This window comes from Nomascus leucogenys, chromosome 7b (assembly GCF_006542625.1).
Source record: "Nomascus leucogenys isolate Asia chromosome 7b, Asia_NLE_v1, whole genome shotgun sequence".
NCBI classification, from domain to species: Eukaryota; Metazoa; Chordata; class Mammalia; order Primates; family Hylobatidae; genus Nomascus; species Nomascus leucogenys.
This window is the reverse complement of record NC_044387.1, coordinates 49859414-49887128: the sequence shown is the minus strand read 5'-3', so window position 1 is coordinate 49887128 and position 27715 is coordinate 49859414. Positions and strand designations below refer to the sequence as shown.

The following is a 27715-nucleotide window of genomic DNA, read 5'->3' as shown; positions in this document are numbered from 1 at the left end:
ATGCAGGGAGGGTCAGTGACCATGACCTGACACCTGGAGGGAAAATAGGTCCTTCTTTTTCCAGAGTATTGTCTTTGACACTGATGTAAAAATTCTAGCATCAAATTTTATCTTCAGCTCTTGTAGACGCTCCTATTTCCCTGACAAAGGTCCAGGCACTTGACTTCCCCACACGCCCTCTCCTCACACACCCAGTTGTGCTAAAATGCTGTCCCTGTCATGCACAGTGTCCTTCCTGAGGTGACACGTGTCCCCCTCCCTGCCCTTTGCTCCGGGAGCCCCTGTCCTGTAGACACAGCAGCTTCTCCTTCCCCGGCTGCTCCCCATCTCCACCGTCCCTGGGCTCTCCCATCTCTCTCCTGGGAAAGCTGCCAAATCACAGCTCTCAATTTCCTTGTGAGGCACAAAATAGTTGCTCATTAACCTTCTGTTGACTTAATTAAGTTTTTAACCCCTTGATTTGTTTTCCCCAGCAACTGAAGACAACTTAGTCATAATAAACATTCACTTCCAGGGGTCTTGCAGTTTGCCGACCCCCCTCATTCTCTCATGGAGCAAACACTTTCTTGACCTCCTTATGTGTCCTTGGTCCTTACAGCACCCTGGGGACACTGAGGCACAGCATCTATGACCTGCCCTGGAGCTCAGAGCCAACGAAGAAACTTACCACATCCCATGGATCTTCCAACACTCCATGTGCACTTGGCAACCAAGAAATTTTATTCTTCTCTAGCACTGAGGAGCTGTGCCCTGGGGTGGGGTCTGTACCTATCCAAGGCACGTGCTGTCACCTGTAGAGTGTGGATAGAGGGTCCTTGCATTAGTTTCTGGAAAGTGTCTTCAAAAACGGATTTAGGCCTACACCCAAAATCTCTCTGACACAAATTATTTATGATCAGGATACATCTAGAGGCCTAGACCAAAATTCACCACCTCCCTCCTGAGCCAGAATGGAATGGAGGAGGGGACTGGGGACCCCAGATAATTTCCCCATCACCACTGTGAGTCTATGGCCACCTCCTGCAACAGTCAGGGACAATCCCATAGGAAGGGCTTCATGTATCCTACGAAAAACACCCAAAGTCATTTATGAGCTCTACCATGACCAAGAGAGCCCAGGAGTCGGGCTGAGCACAGTGTGGTGTGGACATATCTGCAGAGACTGTGGAACTAGTTTGTAAAGGAGATCCTGTAGGCTGAGGGTGGGAGTGCAAGGCCACTCCTCCCCCTCTCTGCATCCTTTGGGGCTGAGCCCTTCTCTGGAAACCACAAAGCTCCTCCGGTAACAGCCCTTGACTCTGCTGATTTGCATCACAGGCTGCTTTCTTCAGCAAGGGGATAAGAGAGGGCTGAAAGGAACCTGCCCAGTCTGGGCCTCAGGAAGCAGCATCGGGGGTGCCTCAGCCATGGCCTGGACCGCTCTCCTTCTGAGCCTCCTTGCTCACTTTACAGGTGCTGCCCCGAGTGTCCCAGCCACCTACCCAGCTCCAAGGCTCTGGGTCCAGCCTGGCCTGACAGTGATCTCAGCAGGGCCCTGCCTGTGGTGTGCAGGATGCTTGTGATCCTGCTGCAGGTGGAGGGGCTGCTGGAGGTGAAATCCCCCCACACTGTTCTTCTGTGCTCACCGTCCCCTGAGGGCACTTTTATTCCTGAAACTCAGGCCAGGCAGGTAGGAAGGCAGTCTTGGGTTGAGCCCCTCAGTTTCAAGTCTATTCTATTCTCTCCCCTTTTCTTGCAGGTTCTGTGGCCTCCTATGAGCTGACTCAGCCACTCTCAGTGTCAGTGGCCCCAGGACAGACGGCCAGGATCACCTGTGGGGGAAACAACATTGGAAGTAAAGCTGTGCAGTGGCACCAGCAGAAGCCAGGCCAGGCCCCTGTGCCGGTCATCTATGGCAATAGCAACCGGCCCTCAGGGATCCCTGAGCGATTCTCTGGCTCCAACTCGGGGAACACCGCCACCCTGATCATCAGCGGAGCCCAAGCCGGGGATGAGGCCGACTATTACTGTCAGGTGTGGGACAGCAGTAGTAAACATCACACAGTGACACAGGCAGATGAGGAAGTGAGACACAAACCCTTTTGCCATCTATGTCACCCTCTTTCTCTAATTCGAGGAGGACTATGAACAAAGCCTTAAGCAGATCTGCTTAAATTCTCTTTAATCTCTGCCCCCAGCCTGTCCCTCCCTCCAGTCCTTCAGGCAGGGTCTGCAGAAAGTGCATCAGTAGTTCATTTAGGGTGATGTGATCAGGATAGACCGGTGTTTTGGCGACTCAGCTGTGACTTGGGAAAATAGGGCCTGCATGGAAGATCAGACCGAGGTAGACATCCACAGTTGTCTCTGGATTTCCACAGGCGGTGACAGGCCAGTCCTTGCCCCAAATGTCCTAGATCAGTCCCCGGAACTGCCCAGCTCAGGCTCCCGTGGTAGCCTGTCATTCTTTATTTTTTTATTTATTTATTTATTTATTTTTATTTTTTTTATACTTTAGGGTTTTAGGGTACATGTGCACAATGTGCAGGTTTGTTACATATGTATCCATGTGCCATGTTGATTTCCTGCACCCATTAACTCGTCATTTAGCATTAGGTGTATCTCCTAATGCTGTCCCTCCCCCCTCCCCCCACCCCACAACAGTCCCCGGAGTGTGATGTTCCCCTTCCTGTGTCCATGAGTTCTCATTGTTCAATTCCCACCTATGAGAGAGAACATGCGGTGTTTGGTTTTTTGTCCTTGCGATAGTTTACTGAGAATGATGTTTTCCAGTTTCATCCATGTCCCTACAAAGGACACGAACTCATCATTTTTTATGGCTGCATAGTATTCCATGGTGTATATGTGCCACATTTTCTTAATCCAGTCTATCGTTGTTGGACATTTGGGTTGGTTCCAACTCTTTGCTATTGTGAATAGTGCCGCAATAAACATACGTGTGCATGTGTCTTTATAGCAGCATGATTTATAGTCCTTTGGGTATATACCCAGTAATGGGATGGCTGGGTCAAATGGTATTTCTAGTTCGAGATCCCTGAGGAATCGCCACACTGACTTCCACAATGGTTGAACTAGTTTACAGTCCCACCAACAGTGTAAAAGTGTTCCTATTTCTCCACATCCTCTCCAGCACCTGTTGTTTCCTGATTTTTTAATGATGGCCATTCTAACTGGTGTGAGATGGTATCTCACTGTGGTTTTGATTTGCATTTCTCTGATGGCCAGTGATGATGAGCATTTCTTCATGTGTTTTCTGGCTGCATAAATGTCTTCCAATGACTTTCTTCACAGAATTGGAAAAAACTACTTTAAAGTTCATATGGAACCAAAAAAGAGCCCGCATCGCCAAGTCAATCCTAAGCCAAAAGAACAAAGCTGGAGGCATCACGCTACCTGACTTTAAACTATACTACAAGGCTACAGTAACCAAAACAGCATGGTACTGGTACCACAACAGAGACATAGATCAATGGAACAGAACAGAGCCCTCAGAAATGATGCCGCATAGCTACAACTATCTGATCTTTGACAAACCTGACAAAAACAAGAAATGGGGAAAGGATTCCCTATTTAATAAATGGTGCTGGGAAAACTGGCTAGCCATATGTAGAAAGCTGCAACTGGATCCCTTCCTTACACCTTATACAAAAATTAATTCAAGATGGATTAAAGACTTATATGTTAGACCTAAAATCATTAAAATCCTACAAGAAAACCTAGGCAATACCATTCAGGATATAGGCGTGGGCAAGGACTTCATGTCTAAAACACCAAAAGCAATGGCAACAAAAGCCAAAATCGACAAATGGGATCTCATTAAACTAAAGAGCTTCTGCACAGCAAAAAAAACTATCATCAGAATGAACAGGCAACCTACAGAATGGGAGAAAATTTTTGCAACCTACTCATCTGACAAAGGGCTAATATCCAGAATCTACAATGAACTCAAACAAATTTACAAGAAAAAAACAAACAACCCCATCAAAAAGTGGGCAGAGGACATGAACAAACACTTCTCAAAGGTAGCCTGTCATTCTTTAGAGAAACACCAATGGAGTAGACACTGTGGGACCTGCCCAGATCCCCTGTTCTGAGCTCACCCAGTAAGCACTACTGGGAGCTTCTGGCAGGTCAGAGCTGTGTCCTCACTGGAAAGTGCTGTTTGGTGCAGAAAACAGACTCCTCCAGGTCTATGCCCTTTCTCAGTGAGCTTAGGTTTCATGACTGCCTAAGGCCAAGTTCTCGACTCTGCCTCAATATAGGAGGACCTGAAAATCCTCCCAGCTCCACAGCTCCCTGTAGGAAAGACTTGAGACCTCAATGAGGGTCAGTGTCTCCTGCCCGGTGTTGCCTCCCTCACCTCCTTTCACATCCTCTGTGCATGCAATTCCTCATCTCAGAGTCAGCTTCCAGGGAACCCAATTAAGAGCCCCAGCCATCCCCAACATTGGCCATGCGGGACTTCAGGAGGCCACTGTACGCTGAAAAGCACCTGTTTATTCCTAAATTAGCACTGTGAGTATCCACATGCCCAATGAGATCTGAGTGTTTCTTGCATTTGTATGGAATGAGAAGGGAGCCTGACTCGCCAGGTGCTCTGGGTTCTGAGGGAGAGTTGGAGTCAGATCTCTCTGCACGGAAACCCAGGGCAGGAGGAGCAGCCTCACCCCATGCAGGGACCACAAATGTACCCGCAGGCTGAGCTGCAGGAGGGACACTGCCCACCTCCACCCTCCATGTCCTGTAGAAAAAATCATTCTTTCCACCCCTCCTTCAGCCTATCAAAGTTGACACTTAAAAAGCCACCACATCCTGCCCTTGTCAACAGGAAACCCATTCACATCTCCATCAGCCACACAATCTCCAAGATTCTTCCAAAAATAATAACAATAGCCATGCAAAGTATATGATATATATCATAAATAATTGTACTTAGATATATGAGAATGATACTCTTTTTGATACGCTAGGTAAATGAAATACATTATTTAAACTCATTGACTTCTTTGTATTTATAACATGATGACTAGACGGTGGGATTCCCATGAGGCTCACATCATATTGTGATTGAACAGGGCTGGTCTGCACGGCTTCAGGTTACAGGGGCTGTGGAGTGACCTGGTGCAGGAAAGCCCGTCTCCATCCATAGGACATCAGTGTGAACCCAGGGAGAGAAGCTGGTATAAGAGAGATGAGAACACAGGTGTGAACCACCTGCTTGTGCAGGGGACTAAGCCTTCACTTTGAGCCAAAGAAGTTTTCTTTCTCAGGTTCAATCCTGAACAAGAGGGCTTTCTGGACTTCTGTTTTCAGGCTTGTGCCCCTTCAGGTTGGGGCTGTCTGGAGTCCCAGCCAGGGGACACTGAGGAAATCCAGGAGTCTCACACTGACTTTGTTGCATTTCATCTGCTGGGGCCATCCCAAACTGCTGGGTACCATTTCCTTTCCTGGTGCTCAAATAGCTGCTCCATGCACTTGTCATGGTTTTATAGCTCAATCTAGGTGGGAAGACAGGATAATGTACGTTACAATATTTAAATAGTACCTGAATCCCTTAATAGTTATTTTAATATGGAACATTAAAAGAGTTGCATCATAGGCAATGGGGAAAGATGAAGAAAGATTAAAAGCATTTGGAGGAAAAATAAAAATGTGTTTATTGAATGTCTGTGTGTCTTCAGTGTCGAAGGGTTGAGAGAGGTCAGCGTTAGGTTGTCCTGAGGATGTGCTCAGATAGGGGAAGGCAAGAAAGCAGGAAGCACGCATCTCTGTGACCTGACACATAAATCACAGTAAAATGGAAGTAAATCTTTCAATAAATCTTTCACAATAATATCACTCTGGTGCACATAGAAAGGCCTGTTACCAAACTTTCCCTTTCCCCTGCTGGGTCCTATCCCCATGGGTCACCTGTGTGCAGAGTGGACACTGTGGTCCCCATTTCTCAGGCTGAGAACCAGAGGCTGGGAAGGACAAGTCACCTGCTCATGAGTGGGAGGAGCAGGATTGGGAGCAGTGGACTCGGGCTCAGGACTGCGGCCCTGGTCGGTGCTCCTTGTTCCATCCACAGGGTCCCACCCACATGTGCCCGTGTGGAAGTGGATGCACTGCCTGGGGTGGCTGATGTGCTCCAGGGATTCGATGCTGCAGATGCTTGAGGACAAAGCGTGGGGGTGGGAATGGGACGAGGCTGCAGCTGGGCAGACCAGGGACCAACGCCACCCAGCAGAGGTTTCCAGTGGGGGTGGGCAGCCCCATTTCCTGAGAATAGAGAGAACCTGGCAATGAGTGCCAGAAAGAGGTTACTTCGAGGTGTGCCCAGGCCTGGTGATTCAGAAACACAGGCACCACCCAGCAGAGACACTGAGGGCCAGGAGCTCACTCAGGTGAGGGGCTGCAGCTCTTCCTCTCCTGAGCAAATCACGTGCAAAGAAATCAACTTCCTGTCATCAGAATAGACAATTAGGGACTTTAGTCTCCTCGGCTGAGCCCCACTGTCAAGGGAAGCAGAATTCTCTGAGCCCAGGCCCAAGTGAGAATGGGGTGAGGAGAGGAGCTCAGGGTGCAGATTTGCATGGAGGCCCCGCCCTCCTCTGAGGCAGAGGGGATAAGACAGGGCTGGGGGCAGGCCCAGTGCTGGGGTCTCAGGAGGCAGCGCTCTCAGAACGTCACCACCATGGCCTGGGCTCTGCTCCTCCTCACCCTCCTCACTCAGGGCACAGGTGACGCCTCCAGGGAAGGGGCCATGGGGACCTCTGGACTGATCCTTGGTCTCCTGCTCCTCAGGCTCACCTGGGCCCAGCACTGACTCACTGGAATGTGTTTTTTCCTTTTTCCAGGGTCCTGGACCCAGTCTGCCCTGACTCAGCCTCGCTCAGTGTCTGGGTCTCCTGGACAGTCGGTCACCATCTCCTGCAGTGGAACCAGCAGTGACGTTGGTGGTTATAACTATGTCTCCTGGTACCAGCAGCACCCAGGCACAGCCCCCAAACTCATGATTTATCATGTCAGTAATCGGCACTCTGGGGTCCCTGATTGCTTCTCTGGCTCCAAGTCTGGCAACACGGCCTCCCTGACCATCTCTGGGCTCCAGGCTGAGGACAAGGCTGATTATTACTGCAGCTCATATGCAGGCAGCAACAATTTCCACAGTGTTTTAAGTCAATGAGGAAGTAAGATCAAAACCTGCCCTGGCTCTCAGGCCCCCTCCTTGCTCTGCAGATGCTTCCTCACCCTGTGCAAGAGTTTCTTGCAGCACAGCCTTGAGAATTCTCCTCTCTCAGCTCCTCTCCTTTCCCACCGTGAGGTCTAAAAGGAAACCTGCTCTGTGTTTTCTCGTTCAGGACAGTGACAGCTTCCTGATGATTGTGTGCTCTGGTCCCTTAACGTGCAACTATTCCTAGCTCTTCAACGCAGGAACACAGGGACAAGGAGTTTCCTGCTTGGTGCAGTCCCTCCTGTTTTCAGGAACACCCTCATTCTAAATGCATCCCCCATCTGTCACACTGTGCAGATCAATCTGGACAGAAGCCATCAGGGGGATGGCTTCCAGTTTCCAGGAATCACATCATATTCCACTCTAGTGTCCAACACGCTCTAATGAAGATGGCCCTCCTGGCTGGTCTATTCCTCTGCACCTGGGACCTGAAGCAGTGACCACTTTGAGAAGACCTGAAGATGTTTTTGAGGGATTAAGAACAAAGAGGATGCTGCCGTTTTCTTTTTATTCCCCCTGCTCTTTGCCGCAATTCCTCAGGTTGCTGAGCTGGGGAGATTTTGAGTGACAGGCTCAGTGCTCTCGCAGAATTCTCCTCCCCTCACATCGCTGAGGCCCTGTCCTGGAAACTCCTCACAAGTGGACGGTCCCCCCATAGGATGGGAGATTCCAAAATGGCTCCACAGGAAAGAGTTAACCTGAGTCTGCCTCCCTTTCTCGTGGACATCAAGGATTTCTCATTTTCATGGCTGTCAATACTTTTGTACCTGGAATTCCTAATAATCTAATGGTGAGAATTGACTTAGAACATATTCAGACATTAGCTGGGTCCAATATTTAAATTTTCTGAGCCAGCTGTTACATATAGCTATTATATATAGTTTAGGCTCCTTAAACTTCAATTATACAGATTATATTTAAAACAAAGTAACTAGTTTACTATATATATTTACAAAGTAACTATTATATAACATCATGTCGTGTACCTGAAATATAAACGCTAAAATTTATTTCAAAAACCAGAGTGTATTGTCTATTGATGCATAAAAAACACTCACAAAACTTACTACACTAAGAGAACACATATCTATAACCTTGTGACTTGGATGCACCTAGAATTGGGAGTAGCTTAGTTTGGTCATTCTCACTCCTGGTTAATCACGAGGTTGCAGCCAAGCTGTCAGGCCAGGCTGCATTCAGGCTACATCTGCCAAAGAGGTTAGGAACTCTGGAAGCCTCCCTCTGGCTGTGGAAGCCTCCCTCTGGCTGGGAGACTTCCGCAGTTCTTAACCTCTTTGGCAGATGTAGATCATCTCAAGGATAAAGGAGAGAGTGGAGTGAAGGCCCCTGTCCTTGTTCTCCCTGTAAAAAACCATCCCATGCATGCACTATTTCTTATTCTTTACTGAGACATCCTAGGCATAGAGCACTGCCCCATTCATTCAAAGGTTGTAGAGTATTCTATGGTAGGATTTTAGCCAACTCACCTTTAATGGTTATTACCACTATTTTGATCTTATAAATAACACTTCAGCAAACATCCTTATGTAGACTCCTTTGAGTTTATGTGTAGACATGACCATAGAATAAATTTCTAGAAGTCAAATTGCTGAGTCAAAAGGATGTATGCTTGTAATTTCCACTCACTGTCCTCAGATTGTCCTCTAGAGGGGTTATCTACAAATTTGCAATGTCAGCCATAAATATTTGAACAGAGTACACTGGGGAAAGTTTAAATTTTTTTCAACCTACCAGATTTAAAAATGTTATCTTTTTTTAGTTTTGATTTCTCCTGTTCTGCTTGAAGTTGAGCATTTTCTCAAATACTTCAGTGCTATTTATTTTTATAATTTGGTAAACATTTTCTTAAATGTCCAGATAAGAAGGATTTTGGTCCCTGGTTCCCAAGAGTCAACTTTGAGGATATTATGTAGGTATTTATAGCACCATTTATAGTGTAACCATTTAAAACTATAAAAACCACTCTCAGCTCTGGGGCCACGGAAAAACAGGTGGCAGGACAGAGATGGCCCACAGGGTGTGGTTTAACAGTCCCTGATTTGTAGGGTAATTTGAAGTTTGAGAATTCCACCAGCATATGTTCTAGTTGGAGATCTCTATTTGAAGGACACCGTATTTTACCTCCTATAGTGGCCTGAGGCTTTTGGATAAGAACATACTTGTATCATCTATTTAATTGGATCTCGGGTCTTCCCAGGACAGCCCTGTGTCACAGTCTCATGTTTTTCATCTCCATCCATCTGCTCTGAGTTTTCAGAAAGCTTTAGTATATCAGAAATAGACTCACCCTAGGTGGAAAATCAGAGGTACCGGGAGCAGCAAATGGTCAGGGAAGCTTGCACCAACTCGGGAATAAACCAGTACAGGCTCAGAGAAAAAGGTTATAAAATCAGCATTGTAGCTGAAACCAAAAACATGCATGATCTTTGAAGTTCTGGGGCTTATAAATAAGTAAATGAAGTTTAAGGTTTAAATGTGTTGCCAATTTATATAAAGCATGTAGATTTTAAAACTCAGAATGTAGCAATGAAATATGGAAGCTTGAGATTTTAAGCTGTTAAGGCCCTACAACAAATTGCCAGGAACTTGATAGTCACAATATGTTATGCTGGATATTATCATTTTCTCTAAATGAAATTTTTTTCCCTTTTTTCTTAGACATAAGGAAACATCTCACTGAACACCCTTCTTTTCCACTGTCAAACACCCTTACCCAGAAAGGAACTGTAACATTAAGTAGGCAACAATTGCTTTTTTTCATAACTATTGAGAGATTCCTTTATTTGCACATCAAAATGTTGATTGTCAATGCTAAAATTGGAATTAGTAGCTTAATATGCACACAAGAGATTAATTTTGTTTGGATTACCCCATTTCTGTCTATTATTTACCTTGGTTGACTCAGACATATCCTGCTTTTGGTATTGTTTGTTTTATTTTCTTTGCCAACTACATGTAAACCAAAAATAAAATTCTAATGCTCCCCCAACAACCCCACCGTCTGAGTGGACTCTCTTCTCTTGGTCAGGGCACTCCAAAGTTAATCTGAAAGACTGGCTCAGGCCATGGCAGAAAGGCGGTGTCAGACATGTTGCATTAAGCCCTTTTCCTTTTGGAATTCAGGAAAAGCCAACCTGCATTTAACATCAATACAAGTCTTAAGTCTGATAAGAAACATTTACAATCTATTCTCTCTGAAGCCTGCTACCTGGAGGCTTCCTCTGCATGATAAAACTTTGGTCTCCACAACTTATTATAACCCACACATTCTTTTCTATTGATAATAATACTTTCAACCAACTGCTATCAGAAAAATTTAAGATCTATCTATAATCCAGAAGGCCCCACAACCCTGCCTCCCATCCCCCTCTTGTTTTGACTTATCCTGCCTTTCTGGACTGAAGCAATGTATATCTTGAATGTATATAATTGATATATCTTATCTCCCTAAAATATGTAAAACGAAGCTATGCGCCAACCTCCTTGGGCACAAGCTCTCAGGGTCTCCTGAGGGTTGTGTCACCAGTCATGGTCACTGCTATTTGGCTCAGGATAAATATCTTAAAATATTTTACACAGTTGACTCTTTGTCAACATATGGCTGTTTTCAAAACACCATTTGACACCCAGACATAACCCGCGGCTAATGATTACAAAATTCAATTTTATGAGCATTTAAATTATTACTTTAAATTATTTCAAGAATGCCTGGATGTGATTTCCCCCACATCTAACTCACAAATGTTGCTGATGCTGACTTGCTCTTTTCTTTCAGTCTTAGCAAATAAAGAGGGAGTTTACTTTTCTTGATACCAGAAGATAACAGGAGAAAGGAGGTGAAACTCCCCAAAGCTGTTATCGTTTCCACCCTCAGGATGAATCACACATGGAGTCACCTGCACTTCATTTGGATGATAAATAAACAAGATGGATCTTAGAGTTGGTGCTGGTTTAGTCAATGATTTGGGATGTTGGGCTGAGGTGAATGTGTTTCACAGGTGAGAAAGACATGAGTTTTAGAGTCCATAGTGTGGAGGGTTATTGGCTGAAGTGTGCCCCGAGAATTCATACAATGAAGCTCTAATCACAGTGCATGAATGAATTGGAACATAGGGTCTTTAATGGGGTGATTAAGTGAAAATGAAGCCAGTAGGACGGGTTCTTACCCATCTGACTGGTGTCCTCTGAAGACGAAGAAATTTGAGCACACAAATGAGACACCATAGATGAGCATGCAGAGGAAAGATCACGTGAGGACACAGAAGAAGGGAGTGATTTGCAAGCCAAGGAGATGTTACAGTAGATAACTAGGCAGATGTGACAGGGCAGGAGACCCCCTGCCCCAGGAATGTCATGCAAGCATCAGATGATGGTCAGGTAGTTGTTAAACTGTCTCTCTGAATTAATAATTAGTCACAGCCGGCACCAAGGAAAGGCGGTCTCCCAATAGACAGAAAATACCTGAAGCTGGTGATCAGCAGCTCTCTGATAAGATCTCAGGCCTTGGGTGAGTGTCAAGCAGGCAAACTAAAAGGCAAAACAGAGGCCAGGCATGGTGGCTCACCCCTGTAATCCCAACACTTTGGGAGGCCGAGGTGAGCCAATCACTTGAGGTCCGGAGCTCTAGACCAGCCTGACCAACATGGTGAAAGCCCGTCTCTACTAAAAATGCAAAAATTAGCCAGGTGTGGTGGTGCATGCCTGTTATCCCAGCTACTCAGAAGGTTGAGCCAGGAGAATCACTTGAACCTGGGAGGTGGAGGTTGCAGTGAGCCGAGATCGCACCACTGCACCCCAGCCTGGGTGACAGAGCAAGGGTCCATCTGAAAAAAAAAAAAAAAAAGGCAAAATAGCAGAGTTTAACCTGGATCTGAGACTCCCATGCTGCCCTTCCCTCAAGCCCTACAGGCAGGCTCTGCAGAGAGTGAATCACCAGTAAATACACAAACAAATATGATTACGTTCCTTTTGTTTAGGAAGTAGAGGAATGATTGAATATATTAAGTAAAAACAAGGAATACCAACACAAAAGAAAAATTTAACTGTAAGTATGGTTAAAAATATACTGGGTGAGATAGACAAGTTAGATGTTGCAAAATAAAAGATTAGCAAACTGTATAGTGTAACACTAGAAACTATTCAAAATGAAACACATAACAAAAAATAATGATAAAAATAAACAGCATCAGTGAGATGTAGGAGAACTTCAGATAGGCTAACATATGTGTAATTGAAGTCCTCGGAATAGAAGATGGGGTAAGAATGAAAAGAAAAAATATTTGAATGAATAATAACAAAATATGTTCCACATTTGGTGAAAACCGTAAACTGATATAACCCAGAAGACCAATAAAACTTAAGCATAGGAAACACAAAGAAAACAACTCCAAAACACATCATAATCAAATTAATAAAATCTAGTGATGAAAAGTAGTCATTTAGGACAAAACTACAAAGAGCAGATTTCTCATTAGGAGCAATGCAAGCAAGAAGATAGTGAAGCAATGTCTTGAAAATAATAACATGCAAAATCCAACAACCTTGAATTCTTTATCCACCAGAAACATCTTTCAAAACTGGAGGCAAAATAAGACTTTTTCAGACACGTGAAATCCTACAGAATTGATCACCATTAGACTCTCGCTATTAGAAATGATAAAGACAGAGCGAGACTCTGTCTCAAAAAAAACAAACAAAAAAAAGAAATGAAAAATCAGATACAGTAGCTATCTGGATCAATTAGAAACCTCTGTATTATGTAATGTCTATAAAGAGAACAGTAATGTCTATAAAGAGAACTATTCAGAGAAAAAATAATAAGAATACAGTATGATTTGTAATAAAAATAAAAGCAAACTATATGACAAAGCAGAAAAGCGAAGGTGGGTGAAGAACATGTAATAATGGTTTTGTACTATATGTGAATATATAATAGCACCTGAAGGTAGATTTTGGTAAGTTATGTATTTACTGTACACCCTAAAACAACCATTAAAATAAAACCCCCTTAACAAAAAAGAATTATGGCTAGTAAGCTATATTACACTTGTCCACCAAAAATTAATAGGCTATGTATGGATATGAATATATATGTATAATGTATCTATATGGTGAGAGAGACAGAAACTTATTTTATGAAGCTGGTTCATACAATAGTGGTGGCTGACAGACAAAATCTGTTGGGCAGGCTATAGGCTGGAAATTTAGGTAAGAGTTGATATTGCCGTCCTGAGTTCAAATTCTGCAAGAAGCTAATGTTTCCCCAAGACAGCATAAGTTGTTGTTATGCACACTGGCTCCAACTCGAGGAGAGTGTCCACCCTGACCATTAGCAGAGCTCATGCCAAGAACAAGGCTGACCATTAATGTCAATCACTGGGAAACTTCAGTATTTATTCCAAAAACCTTGAACTCATTAATGAGACTCACATACATTGTGGAAAGTAGTATTGATACAGGAGATAAAAATTATTTAGGCAGATAGTGAGGGAGGGTGACAGGGTCCTCAGCAGAGCTTCTCGTCTAACAAAAAGCAGCCCTAAAAATCTTTTTTTTTTATAACAAAGAGCAGCCTGAAGAAACCATGCTGCAAACATAGATAAGCAAGCTGGAAGCTTGCATGGGGCAATGCCAGCAGCTATGCCAATAGAAAAGGGCTACCTGGGAGTCAGGCATGTCCAACATGGAGGCTCCATCTTCCCTTTTTTTGTTACCATGTGTATAGCAATAGACAAATGGGCAACATGGAGCAGCTCAGGCAGATAACCCTGCGTAATAAAAGATTAGGGCAGGTTTGGCCAGAAATGTGCACCTTATGCAAATGGTACACCTAGTCCTAATCAGTTTTTCATGCCCTGTGCAAGTAGCCCACCTGGTCTAACCAGTCTTTGACACCCACCTTATGTAGATCAGATACTGTCTCCTCACCAGCTCATCTATAAAATTCCCTACATTTCACTGCAGATCCGGCAACCCACTTTTCTGGGTCCCCTCTCTGCAGCAGAGAGCTATTATCTTTCTTTCACCTATTAAACTTCTGCTGTCAACCTCATTTGTTGTAAGACCACGTCCTAGTTTTCCATGGCCCTGAGACAATGAACTTTGAATATTCCACCAGACAATGAGGCCGTTTCAATAAGCTTATACAAAGTCTACTGGTTTGAATATTTATCACATTTGAAAAATATCTTCATGACAATGTCTATACTGGTGCTTAATAAAATCAATCTGGTACCATGTCTTAGCCAATCTGACACTTAAAATTAACCATCACTTAAGCCAGGAGCTAAAGAAAAACAATTTTTAAAAATAAATTTCAAAACAGAGAAAAAGGAAAGAGGAACAATGAACATGTAAGACAAATAGAAAAAAAAAGCAAGATGGTATATTTTAACAAAGTATATTCCTAATCACATTAACTATAAATGGTCTAAATACCACAATTAAAAGGCAGGTATTATCATCTATATTCTAAAGGAGTTCAGGTAGGATTGGTATGCTTTCTTCCATAAAAATGTGATACCAGCGAAGCTATTTGGGTATAGGTGGGCTTTTCTTAGCACGGAGATTTGAAATTGCTACTTTGATATCTTTAAGTGTCATAGACCTGTTCAGATTTTCTATGTATTCATGAGTCAATTTTCATAATTTATGTCTTTCCAGACATTTTACTTCACTTATCTATAATTTTGGCATTTATTGTTTATAATATTCCCTATAACCACTCTCACCCTTTTAGTGTCAATAGTGATGTCATTATTTTAGCCATGGTTTTGGCAACTTGTGTTTCTTTTTCTTTTTCTATCATGTTCACTTTACCTAAAGATAAAAATCTATTGATTTTATTAATCTTTTTGAAGAGCCAAGTGTTTTTGTTTTTTTTTTTTGAGGTTTTCTATTTTTTCCTGTTTTCTATTTCGTGAATGTTTGGCTGTGATCCCTATTATTACCCTCTATTCGCTTAGAATGTGAATGTTCGCCTTTTTTAGGTTTATGAGGTAGAAGCTTAGATTATTTTCTTTAAGTCTTTCTTCTTTCCAATACTAAGCATTTAATGCCATAGTTTTTCTTCAAAGCAGACTTAGCCGCAATCCTTAAATTTTAATATGCTGTGTTTTTATGTTTAAAAAAGTTCAGTATCTTCTCATTTATGTTGTGATTTTTCTTTGATTCCTGGATTACTTCACATGTTCTTTCACTTTCAAATAATTGAAGATTTCCCATGGTTCTTCAGGTATTAATTCAAGTTAATTAGTTAATTCTGTATTAAATTATATCTTCTATGATTTTCATCCTTTCAAATTTACTAATATTTGATTTATAGCCTAAACTATGAACTCTCATGAAAAATGTTCCATATGTATTTGAAAAGATAACATGTATTCGGCTGTTGTGGGTGCAGTTTTCTAAAAACTTATTATAATTAAGATAACTTGGCAAACGGTTCAAATCTATATTCTTACTAGATTTCTGCGTAGTTATTTTGTAGATCTCTGAGACAGAGCTATTGAAACGAACAACACAAACTGTAGAATTTCCCAATGATTATTTTGAGAGAGATCGTTTTTAAAATCATGGATCTAAATAATGTATACTCCTCACAAAATGTCTTCTATGATTTCCCAATACTAATCAAGGGAAGAAGGCAGAGTTAAACTCACAGTTGTAGATACCACGGGAACAGTGAGTGATCATGTGATGTGCCTCCAGAGGTTAGGCTAATGTAGTTAGAGTGGTTTATTTATTTATTTATTTATTTATTTATTTTTTGAGACGGAGTCTCACTCTGTCACCCAGGCTAGAGTGCAGTGGTGCTATCTCGGCTCACTGCAAGCTCCGCGTCCCGGGTTCATGCCATTCTCCTGCCTCAGCCTCCTGAGTAGCTGGGACTACAGGCACTCGCCACCACGCCCGGCTAATTTTTTGTATTTTTTAGTAGAGACGGGGTTTCACCGTGTTAGCCAGGATGGTCTCGATCTCCTGACCTCGTGATATGCCCGCCTGGGCCTCCCAAAGTGCTGGGATTACAGGTGTGAGCCACCGCACCCAGCTGGTTTTTTTATTTTTTAAAATCACACAGTTGGGCTAAAATATCCATGAAAAAATTTGAAGCATGTACCTTGAATAAAATATGAAAATCAAAAAAGTTAATTGCACACGTACAACATTGTTACCATGATGCCTGCCGCATGGGAAATGAACAAAAAGTGTTATTAATTCAATTCTATTTTCTTACACATTCAATGAATATGTATTGAAACAAATTCACTGAATGGTCCCAGATACTGAATAGGTCCTTGAGATGTACTGGCAAACAAGCCAAAAAAAAAAAAAACAAAAAAAAAAAACCTGTTCTCCAGGTGGCCTCATGGAAGATGGTGGAGTAAGAAGCTCCAAGAAATGACACTTAAGTCATTTGTACTTTTGGCATTAATTGCTTGTAATAGTTTCCCTAACCATTTTAACTTTTGTAAGGTTGGTAGTCATGGCACTCGTTTATCATGGTTTTAGTACCTTGTGTCTTTCAAGTTTTCCTAGTTAGTCTACCTAAAAGTAAAATCAATAGATTGTATTTATCTTTTTGAAGAGCCAAGCTTTGTTTTTTAGAGGTCGTCTATTGTTTTTGTTTGCTATTTCATTAATATTTGGCTCTGATCTTTTTTATTATCTTTTTTTGCTTCAAATATAAATGCTCACCTTTTGCTTAAATTTATGAGGTACAAGCTTAGAGAATTCATTTTAGATCTTTCTTCCTTCCAACATTAAGCATTAAATGCAATAGATTTCCTTCAAAGCACTGATCCAAGCTGTATTTCTTAAGTTTTGATATGTTGTCTTTTTGTGTTTTAAAGGTTCAGTATCTCCTAATTTATGTTGTGTTTTTTCTTTAGCTCATGGATTACTTCGTTGTCTGTTCTTTCCTGCTCAAATAATTGAAGATTTCCCATAGTTCATCAGGTATGAATCCAATTTAATTAGTTATTTTGGCATTAAATAATACCTTCTATGATATTCATCCATTGAAATTCACTAAGATGTGATTTGTAATCTAGAACACAGATTATTTTAAAATCATTTAAAAATGTGCCAAATGTATTAAAAGCATAACGGGTATTCTGCTCTCATGTTTGAAAGTGTAGTGGGTATTCTGCCATCGCGGGTGTAGTTTTCCAAAAATTTAATTAGGATAAATTGGCTATTTGGGAGGCCGAGGCAAGCAGGTCATCTGAGGTCAGGAGTTCGAGACCAGCCTGGCCAACATGGTGAAACCCCGTCTCTACTAAAAAAAATACAAAAATTAGCCAGGCATGGTGGCAGGCGCCTTAATCCCAGCTACTTGGGAGACAGAGGCAGGAGAATCATTTGAACCCAGGAGGCAGAGGTTGCTGTGAGCCTAGATAAAGCCATTGCACTCAAACCTGGGGGATACGAGCGAGACTTCTCTCAAAAAAAAAAAAAAAAGATAAATTGGCTAACCATTCAAGTCTGTATCTTTATTGAATTTCTGCATAGCTGTTGTGTAGATCACTATCAGGGAGCTATTGGAATGATTTAACACTAATTTTAGAATTTCCAATTAATTATTTGAGAGAGGAAATTTTCATGGGTCTAAATATTTTATTCTTCTGACAAAAGGCCTTTTATGATTTCCCAAGACTAATCTAGGAAGAAAAGGCAGAGTTCAAGCCACAGTTGGTGATACCATGGGAGCACTGAATGATCATGTGAGGTGCCTCCACTGGTTAGGTGTATGTAAATGAAGATTTTTTAAAAAACAAATTTGGAGGCCGGGTGCGTGGCTTATGCCTGTAATCCCAGCACTTTGGGAGGCCAAGGTGGGCAGATCACGAGGTCAGGAGATCGAGACCATCCTGGCTAACACGGTGAAACCGCGTTTCTACTAAAAATAAAAAAATTAGCCGGGCATGGTGGCGGGCACCTGTAGTCCCAGCTACTCGGGAGGCTGAGGCAGGAGAATGGCATGAACCCAGGAGGTGGATCTTGCAGTGAACCAAGACCGTGCCACTGCACTCCAGCCTGGGTGACACAGCGAGACTCCATCTCAAAAAAAAAAAAATTAAAGAATTTAAAAAAAAAATAAGAAATAAAAAAAAAATAAGAAATAAAAAAATAATTGGGGCTAGTATGTCCAGAAAATTTGAGAAAATGTATGTTGAATAAAGCATGGAAATGAAAAGGAAGGTGATTGCATATGTATAACATTGCTACCACAAGGCCAGCCTCATGGGAAATAAAAACTGTTAGCAGTTCATTATGTTTACTTACACACTGAACAAACATGAATTGAAACCAATTCAATGAACTGTGCCAGATACTGTTTAGGTACTTGAGATGTATTGGTGAACAAAAGAGACAAAAGTACCTGCTCTCACAGTGGCATTATGAAAGATGATGGAGTAGGAAATTCCAGGAAACGGTCCTTTCTGTGAAATAACTACTGAAGGGGAAGAACCATCAGAATTAACCATAATCAAATGAGGAAATCTAGTCCCACATTCGTAGCATCCGGGGAAGTCCTGATGAAGAAAGAAACAGGCATAAGGAAATCTCTGCCAGGTTAATTTTTGGCCATAGAAGTAACTGAACAGAAATTTTACGGATCACTCTGATAATAAAGTCCTTGCAAAATTATTTTGGAAAAGTCACTACACAAATGAATAACTGCACCCTTCAGCAGCAACATCAGCCAAGGAGGAGTAGGGAGACAATCTGATTTTGAGAGTTACAACATCACACATTCAAAATACACAGATCTCAACAAAAAACTTAAAAAGCAGACAAAGTTAAAAGGAAGCATGACCCATTTACAGGAAAAAACTTAATGAACTGAATATATTCCCAAGGAAGCAGAGGCATTGGACAAATGACACAAATACTTCAAATAACCATTTACATATGTTCAAAAACTCAAGAAAACCATGCGAGTACAACCAAACAAAACTGAAAGAATGATGTTAGAACAAGTGAGAAATATCAATAAAGAAAAATAAGTTATAAAAGAAAGAACCCAAGCAGATTTTCTAGAACTGAGAAGTTCAATAGCTAAAATCAAAATTTCACCAGACGAGTCTAGCAGCAGTTTGAGCAGGCAGAAAAATAATCAGTAAACTTAAAGATACATTGTTGTAATTACGCAGAATGAGCATCAATTTTAAGAGAATAAATAAAATGAGCAGAGCCTAAGAGATACATGGGACATCATCAAGCGTATCAATATACGCATTGTGGGAGACTCAGAAGGAAGAGAAAAAAGAAAGTATAAAATACATGTAAAAATATGGCTAGAAACTTCCAAAATTGATGAAAGATATGAATCTATACTTTCAAGGAGCTCAGTGGCCTTCATCAGGTTAACCTGACACAGACTCACAGTGAGGCACAATATGCTCAAACCGTCAAAAACCAAACACAAAAGAAAAATATTGAAAGCAGCAAGAGAAAGAGACTTATCACAAACAGTAGATTCTCATGAAGATTAACATTTGGTCTTTGATCAGAAACAAAACAGTCCAAAAGGCAGCACAATAATCTATAAAGTGATTCATAAAAATATATTATCTACCAATTCTACATGTAGTCAAACAAATCTTCTAAAATAAAAAATAAAATAAGATAATCACAGATAAGCAAAATTTAGTAGACCTGGTAGATCTGCTCTACAAGAAACACTACGGGAAGTCCTTAAGTCTGAGAAAAGACACTACATAATTTGAATACATGTGAAGAATTAAAGATCTTTTGTAAATATAAAGCTAGTGCTGTTGTATTGTTGGTATGGAGCTGCTGTGTTTTCAATGTTGTTTATGAGATACATGGAAAAAATCAATAATTATAAAGCCATGTACATAGGCACAAAATGTTTAAAGATGTTATTTGTGACATTAACAAGGTCTAGAAGGAGAGGAAATGGAACTGGATAGGAACAGAATTAATGGATATTATTGAGACTAAGTTCGTAGCAATTCTAACAATTTTAAAACATTAATCATTACTCCAATGATAACTAGTAAAAACTAAATTGAGTGTATAAGGGAAAGAAAATGAAGAAGGAATCAAAATGGACTCAGAAGAAAATAAATAAAACACATGGGAAACAATTATTGGGGTAATTTAGGAACAACAACAACAAAAGATAAAACGTATGTAGAAAACAAACAGCAAAATGACAGACTTTCTTCGTTATCAGTGATTAAATATAAATGGATTAGATTCACCACTTGAAGCAAAATAACAAAACGAAATTTTTAAAAGTAAAAATTTCCCTGTACGAGGGAAGCTCCTGGGCTGAGTCTTGACCACCAGCAGGGAGCAGCAGAGCTGCAGCCAGGAGCAGTCAGGACAGAGGCTGGGGCTGCTCAGGTGGCACTTAAGAGGGAGGAAACCCTGGGGTGTCCACAGGACTGTCCACAGTCCATCCTACTGCTTCTGGCTACAGTGAGCATGTTCTGAGGGTGAGATTCAGCGCAGTGTCACTTTAGAACATTGACATGAGCCCGGGCACAGTGAGGACCTCACCTGGGAAATGCAGATGGAGGAGCTGGGCCCAGGTGTCAGTCTGGGCAGCTCCCACAAGGCTGGGATTCCCAAGGAGACGCCCCGAGGTCGAGGTGCTCTAGGAGGGGGGCACAGTGTGAGGGTATGGGGCTCCCAGGGCTCTAGTCCTTCTCCCAGGACGTCTGCCTGAGCCTCTTGCCAATCTGAGGGCCTCGTCCCTCCCTGTCCAGCAGTGTCCTGGGGAGCTGAGCCCCCTCTCCTGGGCACTTCCAGAGATGCCTGACCCCTCTTCCCTCTGCCTCTCCTTCCAGCTCCAGGCAGACTGTAACTCAGTGGGCAGCTCCTGTGCTCAGGGGAGTCTCAGGTGGGTGACGTGGGACATTCAGGGCCCTGGTCCCTGGATGGGGCATCTCCAGCCTCCTGAGGAGATGCTCTCCAGAGGGACGGGGATTCTCACCTGCCTTAAGCCACAGCTCTGACCCCAGAGCTGTCCTTGTCTCAGTGACAGGATCTGCCTGGGTAGAGGGACCGGGGACCACCCACCCTCCAGAGGTCATGGTCTGTGCACACACTGAGATCTTGGGACTCTGACAGAGAACAAGGAGCTTATAAAGTTGACTTCTCAGTCCGGCGTGGGTTTCTGGTACTTTTTCAAGTTTACATAATACATTGATGAGAAAAACAGTAAAGAATTGAAGAACTAAGAATGCCAATTTTTAGTCTATTTTGGGGGATGGGGATGTCATAGAAGGAGCAACACCAAATGTGAAATAAGACTAGACGTTGGGATGCATCCACAAAAGCAGGTGGTTGTTCGCCAAGCAAACTGCCACAAAGAAATGACTACCAGTGATCCTAATGGCTCTGAGCATTCTGATGAAATGGCCAGGAGGGGACCAAGTGAGTTTGGAGAGCCCAGAGGACAAAGAAGAGGAAGATGATGGGTCCCTGGTCCACCTGCTCCTGAGTCAGCTGTCATCAGTGATCTCTCAGCAGGGCCCAGCTCAGCCCCAGCCCAGGCTCCTGGGAGGTCCACAGCCCTGCTAAGCCTGGTCCAGGGCAGAACACAGACCAGAGAGGTTTGGGACAGTGGCTCCGTGGCCAAACCCTGGGATGGTGACTGTGACCAGAGGCCTTGGAAGTTGAGGCTGATTTTCTGACGAGCAAAGCAGATGGAGGAAGCTGGGGAACCCACCTCTTCCTCCTTGGTCTCCTGTGCTGCCCCCACAGCTGCTTTGAGTGACATCCCTCAATGAGGAGTCCAAGAGGATGTGCATTTGCATAAACACCACTCACTCACTGCCCCAAAGGGCCTGAGAGAGGGTAAGAGACACCTGGGGAGCCCAGATGTGCTGTGGGCTCAAGAGACAGAGCTCTAGGTATCTCACCATGGCTTGGACCCCTCTTCTGCTCCCCATCCTCAGGTGTTGCCCCCAGGTATTTTACACAAGTGTTGCCCCCAGGCCCTGCCCTAGGCTCAGCTCCCACTGAGCTGAGACTGCCCAGAACCCTGAGCTCACCCCAGGCACAGCCTCAGGGTGAGATCCTCTGGGAATAGGTTCTTCATCTTCAAGCCCCCTCTCCTCCCCTCTTTCACAGGTTCCATGGCCTCCTATGAGCTGACACAGCAGTCATTGCTGTCAGAGTCCCTGAGACACATGGCCAGGATCACCAGTTGTGGAAATAGAGTGGGGAAAATTATGCTCATTGGTACCAGCTAAAGCCAGGCCAGATCATTGTGCTGGCGATACATACAGACCCCAGTCATTGGGGTCTCTTAGTGATTATCGGGGTCTAGATCAGATCAGCCAACACAGTCACCCTGACCATCAGTGGGGCCCAGCTGAGGATGAGGCTATTAATGTCAACTGAGTGACAACAGTAGTACTCAATCTACGTTGACCCAGGCAGATGGGGAGGTGAGACAGACACAAACCCCTTCCCAAACTCTGTCTTCCTTTTCTTCCAGCCCCAGGAGGACTATGGACAAAGCCGTGAACAGGTCTGGCCCATGTCACCTAGATCTGGTCCCAGGCTGTTCTTCCCTCCAGCCCTCCAGTCAGGCTCTGCAGAGGGGAAGTCAGCAGTGAATTGGGATCTGGCAGAACAACTAAGACCTCTAGTCCAGCTGAGCAGAAGGTCAAGGGAGAAGATGTAAATTTTTGTTAGCAGGTCACTAAGGACATTAATGAGTGGAGCCACTCCAACTCACTCCTTGATTCCTGGACCATGATTTTGGCTGTGGGAGGAACAGCACCACATATTAGCCACTGACTGGCAAAATATACCCCATCCTGGAAGACATAGCCCCAATCCTACATGTCCTTGCCACCTCACTGGCATAGTAAATGAGTCTTCTAACAGCCATTAAACCATTCATTTAAGCCACATGCCTCAGAATGTTGAGGATGATGGCAAAACACTTGAATTCTATGAGGACGGGCCCATGACAGCCCTTCATTTGCTATTAAATCAGTTCCTTTGGCAGAGCCCCCTGTGGAATACCGTCACGGTAACTAAGGCATTGTGTAGTTCAGGGATGATGGTTTTGGCAGAAGCACTGCAGCCAAAGCAAATCCTTCTCTAGAGTAAATGTCGATTCTGCTACCAAAAAGAGCTATTGCTGCCATGATGGAAGAACTCTAAGGAAATTTATCCCAGCCAGATGCTTTCCTGCTTCCTGCAGAGAAGTGCATCCTATAGGGATCTTCCTGCTGGTCTCTGATGTTGGCAGATGGTCACTCAGCAGTGGCTACAGCCAGGTCAGCTCTAGTGAGTGGAAATCCACATTGGTGAGCCCATGGACAAGCCTCCACCCCTGCCACTGTGGGTGCTTTGTTAGTGAGCCCAATGGGCAATGACAGCAGTGGTTGGGAGAGGCTGCCTGGTGTTCACAGAACAAGTCACCTTACCCACCTGATTAGCAAAATCACTTCCTTCTCAGGTCAGACTTTGGTGAATATTTACATAGAAGAGAAATATACTCACGCCCCTGCCCACTGGGGGAGGTCTTCTCACCATCTCTTTTCCATATGTATTTGTGATGGATATTCTGATTGTGTTTCTCTCAAGTCCCTGACCATCCAGCCAAACTATGAGCCACAGGGCATGAATCAGGAAGCTCTGCCCATCTCTTCCCAGGTGGCATGAATTAGGTACACTGCTAACAATTTTAAAGAGAATGCTCCTCTACCACAGCTGTTCAGAAGCACCCAGAGGTCAAGTGGAGTACTAACGCTGTCCACACCAGTGGTGGCTGCATGTCCTGCAGAAACCTCTGTGACCCCAGCCTGAGTGCCTCCTCCGAGGCAGCTGGTCCCAGGAAGCCCCTCAGAAGGCCCAGCCTGTGGGTGAGAGGATGGCCATGGGGTAGGGGTTGGGTCGTTACTATTTGGCCACTTCTTCGTAATACTTGTGCCTTGTGACCTGGCCCATCAGGTCTCAGGTTCAGCCCTGTCATGTGATGGCCCCAGTGTGAGGCCACTACTAACGGCCACCTGGGGCTGTAGGTCAGACCACACCCAGCTCATAGGCAGCTCAGGTCTTGGGGTGAGCTCCAGGGCCAGAGTCATGCAGAGCCGCTGCTGAGGCCCAGGAGCCCTCACGGTCTTTCTCAAATGGAGCTTTCTGCTCATACAAGAAGATAAGAATGGGGAGGCTGCTCACCTACCTCCAGTTTGGGGCACTGGGACCACCCACCACCCCCATAATCTTGTCTGATTATTCTGATTCCTTCCTTGCCTCAGCTACGCATTATGGTAACGAAGCCACAGTGTCTTTGGCACAAAAATACCACTACTTGGCCCCTGCCAACCCGGGAATCTTCTCAACCACAGTCTTGGTACCCAATTCAGGTTTCAGAACCACTATGAGAAATCTATTTTTATGAGAAGTGTAAAATTTTATTATTTCCATTTTGGAAATTTTATAAGACGATTGTGTGAAAATATTTTTAAAGATAGTTTACCAAGAGTGGAAGATCTTTCATTAAACCACCCAGTAAATTGCTCACTGAATGGGCATGAAATTAAATCAGCAAATAAATACATTGCCCATCGTGACTGCTCACAATATCAACCAATAATTCATTCAAAGTTTGAAAATATGTACGCCCTGTTCTTACGAGTTGCACCACATAAGAGACATGGCACCATCAGTATTTGGGGGACAATGTCAGGGACATTGACATCCACAAAGAAACACAGCCTGAAAGGTTGAATGTGTGGCATAGGTATGTTTGAATCTCTTATACCTGTCAAAGAAGAATTTAAGATAGACATGAAAAAATAGTTTGTAACATGAGGGACGGTCCCCATCTGTATGATGTCAAAAATCTGGATTTATTGGAATCGTAAAACCAGAGGCCAATGCTTTTCTTATTGATTCCTTCCAATGTGCAATGCATATTGAAAACATTGGTGCTTAGGTTTCTCCAGCAGACACAATTAAAGTTATCATGGATGCAGTTGACATCATTCAGTGTAGACCTATAAATGCTGAGTCATCACCAGGGTAAGAACCTGCTGGGAGGGATAGATGGTGGTGGTGATGGCGATGGTGATGATGGCGGTGGTGATGGTGGTGGTGGTGATGGCGGTGGTGGTGATGGCGATGGTGATGATGGTGGTGGTGATGGCGGTGGTGGTGATGGCGATGGTGATGATGGCGGTGGTGATGGTGGTGGTGGTGATGGCGATGGTGATGATGGCGATGGTGATGATGGTGGTGGTGATGGCGGTGGTGGTGATGGCGGTGGTGATGGTGGTGGTGATGATGGAGGTGGTGGTGATGGCGGTGGTGATGGTGGTGGTGGTGATGGCGGTGGTGGTGATGGCAGTGGTGATGGCGGTGGTGGTGATGGCGGCGGTGATGGTGGTGGTGGTGGTGGTGGTGATGGCGGTGGTGGTGATGGCAGTGGTGATGGAGGTGGTGGTGATGGCGGTGGTGATGGTGGTGGTGGTGGTGGTGGTGATGATGGCAGTGATGGTGGTGATAGAGATGGTAGTGATGGAGGTGGTGGTGGTAATGGTGGTGATGGCGATGGTTGTGGTGGTGATGCTGATGGTGATGGTGGTGGTGGTGGTGGTGGTGGTGGTGATGGCAGGGGTAGTGGTGGTGGTGGTGATGGCAGGGGTGGTGATGGTGGTGATGGTGGTGGTGATGATGGTGGTGGTGATGGAGGTGGTGGTGATGGTGGTGGTGATGATGGCAGTGATGGTGGTGATAGAGATGGTAGTGATGGAGGTGGTGGTGGTAATGGTGGTGATGGCGATGGTTGTGGTGGTGATGCTGATGGTGATGGTGGTGGTGATGCTGGTGGTGAGGATGGCGGTGACGATGATGGTGATGATGCAAGTGGACAACTGAGCTTTAGTGCCAGAAACATCATGTATTCCCAGTGAATTGTAGTTTTCCCTATTGGGTGGAAAGAGCATCTGTCTTGGTTCTTAAATACACAGGAACTGTGGGTTCCTTTAGGGTGTCACAAATGTTTCTCTGCACCTTGACACCTCGCTGAGGACCTGCAGCTCATTCTGCTCTCTCCTTTATTCTTCCAAAAACCTTGATTCTCAGAAAGGCATTTAAATCCTCAGTCAGGGTTATAGTAATTGCACCTGCCTCACCTCCCTGGACACCACATTTGTAACCTCGCTGTACTGGGCATAGGAGGGCAGGGTGTGTTACACTGGTACAGAGTCAGGCTGGACTCCCCAGTTCCCAATTTTTCCCTCCACCTCCTTGCTCACTGCACAGGTGCTGCCCCCAGGGTCTCAGCAATTCATCCAGCCCCAGGGCTCTGGGTCCAGCCTGGCCCTGACTCTGAGCTCAGCAGGGCCCTGCCTGTGGTGGGCAGGATGCTCATGGCCCTGCTGCAGGTGGATGGGCTGGGGGGCTGAAATCCCCCCACACTGTGCTCCTATGCTCACACTGCCCTAAGGGCTCTTTCATCCCTGGAGCTGTGTCCAGGCCAGGCATGTGAGAAGATTTTCTTGGAGGTCAGTTTCTCAGTTTTAAGACTCTTCTCTCTCCTCTTTTCTCTCTCTGTAGCCTCCATGGCCTCCTATGAGCTGACTCAGCCACCCTTGATATCAGAGTCCATGAGACAGACAGGCAGGATCACCTGCCCTAGAGATAAATTGGGGGATAAATATCCTTCCTGGTACCAGCAGAAGCCAGGACGGGCCCCTGTGTTGGTCATCTATGAAGATAGCAGTCAACCATCAGGGATCGCTGAGTGATTCTCTGGCTCCAACTCAGGGAACATAGCCACCCTGACCATCAGTGGGGACCAGGCTAGGGACGAGGCTATTTACTGTGCTACACAGATCATGGCAGTGGGAGCAGCTGGCAGTGACTCACAGTGACATGGACAGATGGGGACATGGGACAGAAACCTCTCCCCCAACCTGGCTGTCACTCTGACCCACCCTCAGCAATGACATGGCCTTCATTTCAACGGATTCTGCCTGTTTCTCCTGCAGCCCAAGCAACAGGAGAATGGTGTCAGGCTTCCATTTGTATTGTAGTTTTCACAAATAATTCATTTGAAGTCCAAATATCTTGCCACTTGAAATCCAAGCCTCTGCAGAGACCAGCGCACAGGTTCAGGGCATGGAAAATGTCTCTAGACAACTTGGTTCCTGCACTGGAAATCAACCGTCTTTCCCCTCCCTTTCAACCCAAAGTGTGGCTGGCGCGCCCCCTACAGGCAGCTAAAAGAGCTGACCGGGAGATGCCGTCTCCCTAGGGACCCTGAGCATTTGGGCTAAGGATTTTCCCACGCCCTCCCTGGCAGGCTGGTCCCAGGACACTAAGAAGACTTATTGTTACAGGTCCAGGGCCTTTCTTATCTTCCTTTTCTCTCTCTTTCCCAAGTGACCTTGGAATTGTTACTCCCCATCTCAGCCCCTTCCCTTCTGCGTTAAGTGCACTTTGCAGATTCTGTGCTCCCAGGTCCTAGATCTG

General features: G+C 44.3%; 1 protein-coding gene across 1 annotated transcript; it reads left to right on the top strand.

Annotated features, from left to right (window-relative positions):
- Positions 1–1406: 1406 nt before the first annotated feature.
- On the top strand, positions 1407–26988 carry LOC115835848. The gene is made up of 7 exons (XM_030815166.1): positions 1407–1452; positions 1739–2026; positions 13906–13909; positions 20012–20017; positions 21061–21113; positions 22349–22459; positions 26798–26988. The coding sequence occupies exons 1-7, from the start codon at positions 1407–1409 to the stop codon at positions 26986–26988; spliced, it is 699 nt and encodes a 232-aa protein (XP_030671026.1).
- Positions 26989–27715: the final 727 nt, after the last annotated feature.